Here is an 11,896-nt window from a genome sequence, read left to right as displayed (position 1 = left end):
AACATTTCTCAGGTTGGTAGGTATGCAATTTGTCCCGAAGAAGGATCTCAGCCTGAAGCATCAGCTGTTTGTCTATTTCCATGGGTGCTGCCTGATCTGTTGAGTTCCTCCAGCATTTTGTGTGTGCTTCACTGGATTTCCAGCATCTGTAGAATCTCCTTTGTTTTGGAAATTAGTATATCCTTTGCCACCTAATTGAACTGAACAAAATTTATTTTAAAATAGAAAATAAAATTGAACTTATAACTCTCTGTCCACTAACTTGCTAAACTATTTCCCACATTACTTTGGGTAAATAGCAAATATGTTCCAAGGACATGTGTGAGATTGGCTCTGGGAGCTTTTGAAAAGACCTACACACTTATATTTTTTCAATGAAATCTGTGCCTATATATCTGCCAAGTCATCTTGACCCATTGAGCAAGCAAGTGAAGATATAGTTAAATAGCAGTTGGCAAATCATTACAATGTTTCATTTATTAAAATGTTTCAGCTTTATGGTGAACTGGTTCAATTCAATCTCATTTAGCATCCTTATCGTCACACACACCACACACACACACACACACGCACACACACACACACACACACACACACACACACACACACACACACACACACACACACACACACACACACACACACACACACACACACAGTGCTGACTGCTGGGAAATATTCCCAATAAGGCTGCATTGCTTCGGTGACGCGCATTCCCCAAGCAGTCAGTGTCGAGAGCGCGCAGTGAAAGCCGGAGAGAGGGAGAGAGAGAGAAAGAGAGAGAGGGAAAGAGAGAGAGAGAGAGGGGAATAGGGGAGAAAGGAAGAAAGGGAGAGGAACAGCAGAGAGAACCAGAAAAGATGGAGCATTTCCATCACATAGCGGGTTTATAATGATCAGGGAACGGTGTCAGCACTGAATGGGATTACAGGGATTGATGTAAAGATTGGGTCCTGCATTTGTGCCGAGGAACTACCGAGGAGGGAGAAAAAGATGTTGCCTTCACAGGAAGCCTCTAAAATCTACCATGACAATTACATGCGTAACTCCAGAGCCATCGGCGTGCTGTGGGCCATCTTCACCATTTGCTTTGCGATCATTAACGTTGTGGTTTTCATCCAGCCTTACTGGATCGGGGACAGTGTCAACACTCCCTACGCTGGCTACTTCGGCCTTTTCCATTACTGCATCGGGACGGGTTTAAACAGCCGGGATTTAATATGCCAGGGGACCTTCTCCGACTTCTCCAGCATCCCCTCGGGTGCCTTCAAGGCGGCGGCATTCTTCGTGCTGCTGTCCATGGTGCTGATACTGGGCTGCATCGCCTGCTTCGCCCTGTTCTTCTTCTGCAACACGGCCACTGTCTACAAGATCTGCGCCTGGATGCAGCTCCTGGCAGGTAGGGGCTGAGCGGTGCGTGTGTGTGTTTGCGCGCGCTTTATGTGCAGTATATGAATGCATAGTCGATTACACTTCTGACTATATATGGGGTATATATACCATTGTAAATACAGAAGAGAGAGAGAAAAGGCAGAATCCATGCTTTGACTGTGGGTCAGATGGCCTCGCAGCATAAAGTACCCACTGCCATAACCCAGAGCAACCTTCATACCAAGGGATAATAGCGTTCCACTATCTCCCACCTAGTACCACATCTTATCCCCTAACTGGTATTAATTCGAGGGGACTTTCTGGGACGTGTGGTACGTTATATAACATGTATTGCAATGATTAAAGGTGGCGATAGAACGCAGGATGGTTTACACTGACTAATTCCAGGGCTCCAGTGGTGAGTGACTGGAATGCAATCCGAAGATAATGTTGTGGATCGTAAGGTACTGAAGCTTGTTTGGCGTTATGACTTGAGTAATATCCGTACCCGGGAGCTGAACATCGCTGAGTGTATCAAGTATCTTACATCACATCACACGCACTGACTGCACGGTATTGAATACTAGTCAATGTTGTAGTATTCCTCAGTTATACTGTGGCCAGGGGTCATCAAGGCAAGTGACCGCAAGGCGCAGATTACTGACAGACGGCACTGCGAAAAAAAAGGTTCTTTAACGAAATGCTGATCACTGTCTCTGTTCCCGTGTAATCTCCAGAATTAACTGACCCAAGGACGGCGGCGATTGAACTTGCCGTGGTTACCAAAGAGTTAATTCACCAGTAGGACAGAAACAGACTACTAATAAAAGGGTTGCCAAACCAGGCATGGGAGACGGATAGTTATTTTTATAGCTAAGGGTCGTTCATTGTTCAGTTGTATTAATGAGGGGTGTGATCGTGGCGAGTAATCTCGCTGGAATGAAGAACAGCGATAGGGTGTATTACAAAGCTTTAGTTATAGGCTGATTTTAGAAAGATCGACCGTCAGGTATAACTCTGTAGAATGACATTTTTAATTTTATTCCCCCTCCTTGCATTTCTCAATATAACTCATTCCGGTCTGAGCACAATTATTACAGCACAGTGGTTTGAGTGTGTCGGGTGCAGTGAGATGAAAGGACACAACTCATTCTTCTGAGCCTCCGCTTTCAAAGAGTAGATCTCGCATTTCCTCGTTCTTGTGAAGCAGAATAGAGTCTCCATTATTGAATCGGTGTAGCCAGCTAAAACCCAAGCCACTTACATGACTACTAAATCCTCTTTTCATATTTGCATGGCTTTAATTTTAGTTCATGAAATAAGAGGCTTAATGAACCCAAAATATTGGCCCACTGAGCTGCTTTGAGTTTAAAAAACATGTCTCCCTTGGAAATATTGCGTTGTGAGAGCTATACATGGCGGAGAAAAGATTCGAGAAGTTTTGCCGCATGTGTATATTTTACGGGTTTATGTTTTAAGCCATTTGGTGGGGTGTTGGTACTATTCCTTAGTGTTGTTATGGAATAGCAAAGATAAAAACGTAGGTTCAGAGAGTACAGGTCTGGTAGCTGCTGTTACTACCAAAATATCATCAATGGCTCTAAGAAAGGGCTCTTCTGATGATTATTCCTGTTTCCTTACAATGACGTGATCTTAAGGAAGACTCGAAAACCTTAACGGAAAAGTTGGGTGAAAAAGGTTTGATCCATCTCTTGCTGTAATTAAAATAATCTATGAATCTTTTTTTGCACAGTTTGGGAGACTCTGTGTTGCATAAAGGAATTCAGCTTCCATGTTACACAAAAGGGAACATAAGGAGAACGTGCAAAAGACATAAGGCCTGGTTGTTCAGAAAATGTCAAAGAAACTGAGATTCTTTCTATAGAAAGGGATGAACTGGACAAAGATGTTGTAGAGGCTTTTAAGATCACAAAATGGTTTCACCATGCTGTGAAGATCAGAACTAGGAGGTATGAATATAAGATGGACATGTTATAATATATATAAGACATAGGAGCAGAATTAGGCCATTCAACCCACTGTGGCTGGTTTATTATCACCATTGTCCTGCCTTCCCCCTGTTAATTAACAACCTATCGATCTCCGGTTGAACTATGCAATGACTTGGTTGCCCCAGCTGTCTGTGGCAATGAGGAAGTGACAAGAGCATCCTTATCAGCAGAACGTTGAATTTGGAACTTTGTACCACAAGTAGTAGATGAATTGAGTAAGCTGGTTATATGGTAAGAAGAAGCTAGATACTCCAGGCTTAAAGGAATACAAATACAAATACTTTATTGTCACCAAACAATTGATACTAGAGCATACAATCATCACTGTGATATTTGATTCTGCGCTTCGTGCTCCCTGAAGTACAAATCAAAGTAAATATAATAAAAATTTAAATTATAAATCATAATTAGAAAACAGGAACGGGAAAGTAAGGTAGTGCAAGTCAGGTCCGGATATTTGGAAGGTACGGCCCAGATCCGTGTCAGGATCTGTTCAGCAGTCTTATCACAGTTGGAAAGAAGCTGTTCCTAAATCTGGCCGTACGAATCTTCATGCTCCTGAACCTTCTCCCGGAGGGAAGTGGGACAAAAAGTGTGTTGGCTGGGTGGGTCTTGTCCTTGATTATTCTGGCAGCACTGCTCCGACAGCGTGTGGTGTAAAGTGAGTCCAAGGATGGAAGATTGGTTTGTGTGATGTGCTGGGCTGTGTTCACGATCTTCTGCAGCTTCTTCCGGTCTTGGACAGGACAACTTCCATACCAGGTTGTGATGCAACCTAGAAGAATGCTTTCTACAGTGCATCTATAAAAATTAGTGAGGGTTTTTAGGGGACAGGCCAAATTTCTTCAGCTTTCCCAAGATGTAAAGAAAACTCAGATGGAAAAGAGTGGTAAGAGGCTCAGTGACTCATAAATGCAAACCTGTTGAAATAAATACTTTCTTCCTATGCACCAGAATCTGTGTACTAAGTTTGTAGGTTAATTCAAAGCTAGTTTTTGATAACTTAAACATATGCCTACATTACCTCCCATGACTTAAAATTGTTATGATTTTCCAGTTATCTAATTTGAACAAAAGGCTGACTCAAAAACAATCCATTTCTAAATATACACTTCCCTAATGGGTTCTAACTGTCTTCTCCCCCTGCCTCCATCCTTCCCTTTTATAACTAAGCTTGTCTTATTAACTCCTACTATTATTCAAAGATGAATGTATTGGTTACAATAGGTGCAATATTATTTAGCCTTTATATGAAGACAGCATTGAGATTCACAAATTAAAGTGTTTATTCTTTTAAATCATTGTGGTTCTTCTATTCAAAAAGTTTGACCAAAACAAATATTTCACATGTTATTTCGCAAAATTATTAATAAAGTCTACATTGCAACTGTTTGACTTCAAGTCTAATATTTTGCCATATAATTGTGTACGAATGATGAATATCTTTGTTGGAAACTCCATTCTACCACCTTAGCAGATGAGTTCACCCATTTATTGAAACAGAAGAGCATACTGTTATTTCAACTGAAGACAGTGAGTGCTGAAGACATAATTTCAAACCATTATCTTTGTGAAAAGTAGTTTTGTATTGTCTACATAACCACACAGGTTGGTTGTATCTAGACATAGTATCACTTTGGTTATTGTTAAGTTTCACTCTAGTCAAATCAAAAGCATTAACAAACATCTTTTCTTTGGAAAAACTGAAGAATTGTCATCATTGTTTGATTGCCATTCTTTCATGTCAAGCTAGTGAGGCTGGAAGCTCTGCAGTAACACCGGATGCAAAGAGTGATCTGTAATCTCTGCCCAGTCCTCATTCAGTATCCATTAAGCATTGTCCATTGTAGCACAGTGCAGTGGTTAGAGTGACACTATTACAGATTGGGGCATCATAGTTCAGAGTTCAATTACAGTGTCCTCTGTACATTGTCCCCATGAAATATGTGGGCTTTCCCTGGGTGCTCTGGTTTCCTTACAGAGTCCAATGATGTCCTGGGTAGGTCAATTAGTCATTGTAAATTGTCCCATGATTAGTTTAGGGTTAAATCGGGGTTGTTGGGGGTTGCTGAGGTGGCATGGCTCAGAAGAGTCTACTCTACAATGTATCTCTAAACAAGATAAATAAATAACCAAATGAAAAAATTTTTAAAAACTTGCAGATTCTGGAAATCCCAAATTTAAAAGAGAAACTGCTGGAAAATTTTTTTCCCATTTATCTTAGTTTAAATGAAGGTTCTTCAACATTAAACATTTTTCTTCCACAGAGCCTGCCTGGCCTGCTGAGCATTTCCAGCATTTTCTGCTTTTAACTTCATGCACCAAAGTTGGAAGAAAATGTGGTTTAAAATGCTCGGTAAGAAAAGGGAATTATTTCAAAATTTAGTTGCATTGTTGTGGATGGAGAGGGAAATCGGTTTGTGGAAAAACTGATGGCTGCAAAAAATTAGGATAACATTCATATATTGGCATTAACAATAAATACATCAGCAACATTTTTACTGTAATTATGAACTAAAGAAAAAATGCATAAAATAGAATGACATCTGAATTTTTAAAAAAATATCCTGCTCTTCCTATCTTCGCTCCCATTTTTCTTGCACTTTACTTCACTTTAATTTTATTAGAGAAGCCCTGTCTTGAATATGCTTAGACCTTTAGTAAGGCTTGCAGATGCGATGGGCTGAATGGCCTGATTCTGTTCCTATGTCTTATATTTCATTGGCTACTTTACCAAACTTGGAGCTTCTCTTTCACCAGACCACATTCTCTTTGGTTCCAAAATCTGTTGACCTAAGCCCTGAATATGAGCGTTTAATGAGCAATAATAAACCATTGGTATTTAACATTCCAAGTTTTCACGTCATTCTGAGAAAATAAATTTCAGTTCACATCGGCCAACAATGTACACTCAGTGGCTGCTTTATTAGGTACACCTGTACACATGCTAATAAATGCAAATATCTAATCAGCAAATCATGTGGCAGCAAATCAATGTATAAGAGCATGCAGACATGGTCAAGAAGTTCATTTGTTGTTCAGATCAACAAATGAAGACATGTGATCTAAGTGACTTTGACTGCAGAATGATTGTTGGTGCCAGATGGGGTGGTTTGAGTATCTCAGAAACTGCTGATCTCCAGAGATTTCCACACACAACCTTTTGTGTTAACAACTAGGGGCAGCCCGTAAGTATCACGAAGCATTTCAGTCGGAACATAGCATGCTCTCAATGATCTGCAACCAACACAAGCAGCAACAATAAAAACAACAACAAAACAAACAAGAAGTCCCTGTTCCATTCCTCCCAGACACTCACTCAGACTTAGCCAGGCTTCCAGTCCCAGGACAGGCTTTCTTCGGGCCTCTTGTCCTTGGCCCCAGATTCTCAGACTCGCAGGCCTTGGGCCTCTAACTTTGGACTTTGCCACAGGACTCATGATCACAAATTTAACCTTTGGGCCCAGGACTTGCTGAATGTGGATTTGATTGGTGATAGGGAGGTGCAGGATGAGTAAAGCTGTGTTTTAACAAAGAACAGAATGTGGACCAGCACAGAAACAGTCCCTTCAGGCCACCATATCCATGCTGAACATGATCCCAAATTAAACTGAATCTCTTCTGCCAGTGTATGATCCATATCCTTCCATTTCCTGCATATTAGAAGCCTTTTAAACAGCAATTTCTTGTTTGTCTGTCATATCCAACAAATTCAGGCGACCTGTACAAGAGGGTTTTTAAAGCAGAAAAGCAGTTGTAATAGGGCTGCCTGTCTTGCTGTAACCCTCTCGCGTTTTTTGTGTATTGCTCTGGGTTTCCAGCATCTGCACAATTTATTCATCATGTATCTTTTGTTGCGTGGTGTAGAAGGAAACCATCCATATCCTCTCATGTCAATGTACTGGTAATGTTATTTACACTAGTCCAACTTTTCATTTCTCAGTCCATTGCGTTAGAGTTTATGGTACTTCATGTGCATTGCAAATGTAATTATTGCTTCTAGCTTTAGCATCTGTGCAGCCAGTGGGCTGCAGATCACTCTTAATAAAAACAGAGCTTTTATCAACTCTCCTTTAAGCCTTCTACAAGTAAAGAAATTTGTAACTATTGTTACTGATCTTTCTACCATGAAAATAGATTGCATGGTCATGCAATTTCATATTCATCAATTAATTTGATGAAGTCCTCCTTTGTTCCAAAAATAAGTAATCTGCAATTCATCTTTACCAGCCCAGATGAACTGAACTGCTGAGCATAGAGTGGAGTGAGGTCCTCTGCTTTACACTATACCCAGCTCACCAGGGAACTGTCTGGGTTCAAACTATAAAGTTTAAAAGCTGACCTCAGGAACCTCTCTTGTAAAGCAAGCAGATCTAATAAAAGTGTAAATAGTTTCTCATCAGGGGTCCAGACCACAATGATAGTTTTGTGACAATGTTCTGTCTTTTGCTATTTAGTCACGTCTGTCTTTGTCCGTCAAGGATGAGGCTCTATCAGGGCAGGGAATGTGACGTATTTTATTGAAGCGCGTTTGAACTCCAGATTCAGCTTACTTACTTAAAGTATTAAAGGCATTGGTCCCTACTTGGAATTACGCATACAGGCTAATGACTTTGCCTTCAAATATTTATCCAAATCTCTTTGAAAGAGATTATTTAATACGTTTCTACTAGAACAACCAGCAGTTTATTGTAAAGCATTTCAATCTGTGAGGAGATTTGTTTCTTATTTATTGAGTTTTGTAGTCATATTACTGAAACTTCACAGAAGCATAATGCCGCTTATTATTTTATTTATTGATTGAGATACTGTGTGGAACAGGCACTTCCAACCTTTCGAGCCATGCCACCCAGCAACTCCCCAATTTAATCCTAGCCTAATCATGGGGTAATTTACAAAGACAAATAAACTTACCAGCAGGTTCTTCTTTGGACGATGGGAGGAAACTGGAGCACCATGAAAAAACCTCACGGTCACAGGAATACCATACAAACTCTGTACAGGCAGCGGCGGGAATTGAACCCCAGTCTCCCGTAAAGTATTATGCTAACCACTACACAATCACACTGCCCCTATTTGTTTCATTTCATTGTGCTAACCACTACACAATCACACTCTCGTTACATACACGTGCAGTTCAACTCTGAGTGAAAATGCAGAAAGTTTGAAGTTAATAACTCATCTCCTTCTACTGTAGGCCACAAACTTATCAATCACCTCTGCTGTCAACCACATCTGGAGGTCCAAGATGCCAACTTCTACAAAGAAGGGATGTGTATTTTGCATGACCACTGAACTAAGTGTGTAAATGTAGGAAAACTAAATGTGCTAGGTTTTCTAAAATTGACTCCTTCTACCTTAAGCCATGAACTTATCAATCACCCCTCGTAATTACGCTTAAGCACAGAAGCACAAATATGGAAGCGGAAAGAACAAAATGAAATGATGTACGTTTTTAAAATTACAAAGTGGGTAAGGGTGCAGGCAAAAGAAGCTACAATGAGATTATCAGAAACAGAAGATGGCCTAGAATATGTACAAATGACGAAAGAACTATTAATTAACAATGCCTGCAGTTTTGGAAGGAATGGGGTGTTGGTTATGATCATAAACTACTGAATAGATTACGGAGATAGGAAACTAGTCAAATGAAAGATGAGGTACTGTATCTCAACCTCTTTTGAGCATCATTGGAAAAATGCAGGAGCCTGAGGTTAGAGGCCAGGGGGAGAGTGGTACTGAGAATTACAAAAGGAACCATCATGTTTATTCTTCTAGATTGAATAAGGATATGTAGAAGAGTAATTATCCAATGCAGATTTGGTCGCTCCAATCCAAATACTGTATTGATTGTGAGTAACAAGTATATGGTTGTGGCGACCCACTTTCTGCGCAGGTGAAGCGGCTCACAAATAGCCAACGCGCAGGGGGAGACTTTGGTCATGCACCTCTGACGTCATTTCCACCCGGAGAGATCCGCTAGGGATTTAAATGCTAGCGCCATGAAGTTTGAATAAACTAGTCTCGAAACGACTTACCGGCTGCGTGTCGTTATTTCAGTGCTGTGTGTAGCACATCGCTACATTGGTGACCCCGATGGTCCAAACGGGATTTGGACCAAAGATGACCGACTCCTCATCAGTTCACGCAGTTTCGTTAAAACTGCCGACTTTCTGGACGCTGCAACCACGTGTGTGGTTTAGCCAAACAGAAGCCCGGTTCCAGATTTGGCAGATATCTTCTGATTCCATGCGTTACTACCACATGGTGAGCGCCCTTGACCAGGAGACGGCCACCCAGGTTGTGGATTTCACAACCACAGAAGAAGGCAAATATGAAGCATTCAAAGCGCTGCTCACTGGGACCTTTGGCCTCTCACAGCGTGAGCGGGGTGCCCGCCTGCTTCACCTGGACAGTTTGGGAGACAGACTGCCGTAAGCATTGATGAACGAGATGCTGTCCCTGGCTGACGGACACAAGCCCTGCCTCATGTTCGAGCAAGCATTCCTAGAGCGACTGCCCGAGGACATACATCTGCTGCTGGCCGACACAGATTTCAGCGACCCCCAGAAGGTGGCGGCCCGGGCAGACGTGCTGTGGAAAGCCAAGAGGGAGAGCATGGCGTCCGTCGGTCAGATTACCAGGCCACTCGCCCAACAGCGGACCAGACCAGGCCCGACAGGGGGGTGCACACAACACAGAGGCAGGATGAGGAGGCCAGTGAACCATGGTGTTTCTACCACCAGCGGTGGGGCACAGAAGCCCGCCATTGTCGCCCGCCCTGCAAGGGCCAGGGCCAGCTGCCGCTAAAGACTATGGCGGCTGGCCACCAGGACAGCCTCTTGTACGTCTGGGACAAACAGTTGGGATGCCGCTTCTTGGTCTACACCAGAGCGGAAATCAGCGTCTTGCCCCCAACGGGGTACGACACCCGCAACAGGAAGCCAGGACCCACCCTGAGGGCCGCAAACGGCAGCACAATACGGACCTATGGCACCCGCATAGTGCAGCTGCTGTTCGGCGCCAGCCGGTTCACATGGGACTTCACACTGGCCGCTGTGGCCCAACCACTCCTGGGGGCGGACTTCTTGCGATCTCACAGCCTGCTGGTCGACTGGCAAAGGAAAAGACTGGTCCGTGCCAAGACTTTCCAGACATTCTCCCCGGGTGAAGCCAAGTTGCCGGCCCCACACCTGGACTCCATCACGCTGTTGGACAACAAATTCACCGGAATCCTGGCTGACTTCCCATCAATTCTGGCACCGCAGTTCACGATGGCCATGCCCAGACACAGGGTACAGCACCACATTCCGACCCAGGGACCACCCCTCCACGCCCGCGCACAAAGGCTCCCCCCAGAAAAGCTCCGCCTGGCGAAGGAGGAGTTCAAGAGGATGGAGGAATTGGGGATCGTACAGAGGTCCGACAGTTCATTGGCCTCCCCCCAGCACATGGTGTCCAAAGCAGCTGGGGGTTGGAGACCATGCGGCGACTACCACAGACTGAATGAGGCTACAACTCCAGACCGCTACCCCGTGCCACACACACAGGACTTTGCAGCGAACCTGCACGGGGCAAGAATCTTTTCCAAAGTAGACCTCATCCGGGGATACCATCAAATCCTGGTGCACCCTGAAGACATCCCCAAAACAGCACTCATCACCCCGTTCGGCCTGTTCGAGTTCCTCCGAATGCCATTCAGCCTGAAGAATGCCGCACAGACAATCCAGCAGCTAATGGATGTGATGGGACACGACCTGGACTTTGCGTTCATCTATTTGGATGACATCCTTATAGCCAGCAGTAGTCGCCAGGAGCATCTGTCCTACCTCCACCAGCTCTACTGCCACCTGAGTGATTTCGGCCTTACGATCAACCCGGCCAAATGCCAGTTCGGTCTCGATACCAACGACTTCCTGGGCCACAGGATTACCAAAGTTGGGGCAACACCTCTGCCCGCTAAGGTAGACGCGATCCGCCACTTGGCCTGGCCCAACACGGTCAAAGACCTGCAGGAGTTCGTTGGCATGGTGAACTTCTACCACCGTTTCCTCCCCTCAGCAGCCTGTATCATGCGCCCTTTGATCTGATGTCAGGTAAAGGCAAGGACATTACTTGGGACGAGGAGGCCGTGGCCGCTTTTGTTAAAGTCAAGGAAGCCTTGGCAGATGCCGCGATGCTGATGCACCCCGAACGGATGTTCTGACTGCCCTCACGGTGGACTCATCCAACACAGCAGTCGGTGGGGTGCTACACTACCATGGCATCAATAATGGGATTGGAGGAGGTGACAGGAAAAGTTGCAACTCCTGTGGTTGCATGGGAGTTGCTGCTCAATGAAATGAAACAGGATGTAACAAGGATTCATTCATCTTAATTCTCTGTCCCAAATGCTTTTCTTACCTTTGTCTCTTCAGCCTCCAGTTGTTTGTGAAACAACATTTCTATTAAACACTTTAAAGAGCTCTCATTTTATCAGAAAGTAAGAATGGGTAATGATCCTGTATTTGTCA

General features: G+C 43.7%; 1 protein-coding gene across 1 annotated transcript in view; it reads left to right on the top strand.

The window, feature by feature from the left end:
• Positions 1-990: 990 nt before the first annotated feature.
• The window catches only part of lhfpl4a (LHFPL tetraspan subfamily member 4a), a 179,648-nt gene continuing 168,742 nt past the window's right edge, over positions 991-11,896 (top strand). Inside the window, exon 1 of the mRNA XM_059944309.1 lies at positions 991-1,399. Within this exon, the coding sequence (XP_059800292.1) occupies positions 994-1,399 (406 nt within the window). The 5' untranslated portion in view covers positions 991-993. The remainder of the gene's footprint in view (positions 1,400-11,896) is intronic.

Source organism: Hypanus sabinus, chromosome 19 (assembly GCF_030144855.1).
Source record: "Hypanus sabinus isolate sHypSab1 chromosome 19, sHypSab1.hap1, whole genome shotgun sequence".
Lineage (NCBI taxonomy): Eukaryota > Metazoa > Chordata > Chondrichthyes > Myliobatiformes > Dasyatidae > Hypanus > Hypanus sabinus.
The sequence above is the reverse complement of the archived record's forward strand: the minus strand, read 5'-3'. Positions and strand labels throughout refer to the sequence as shown.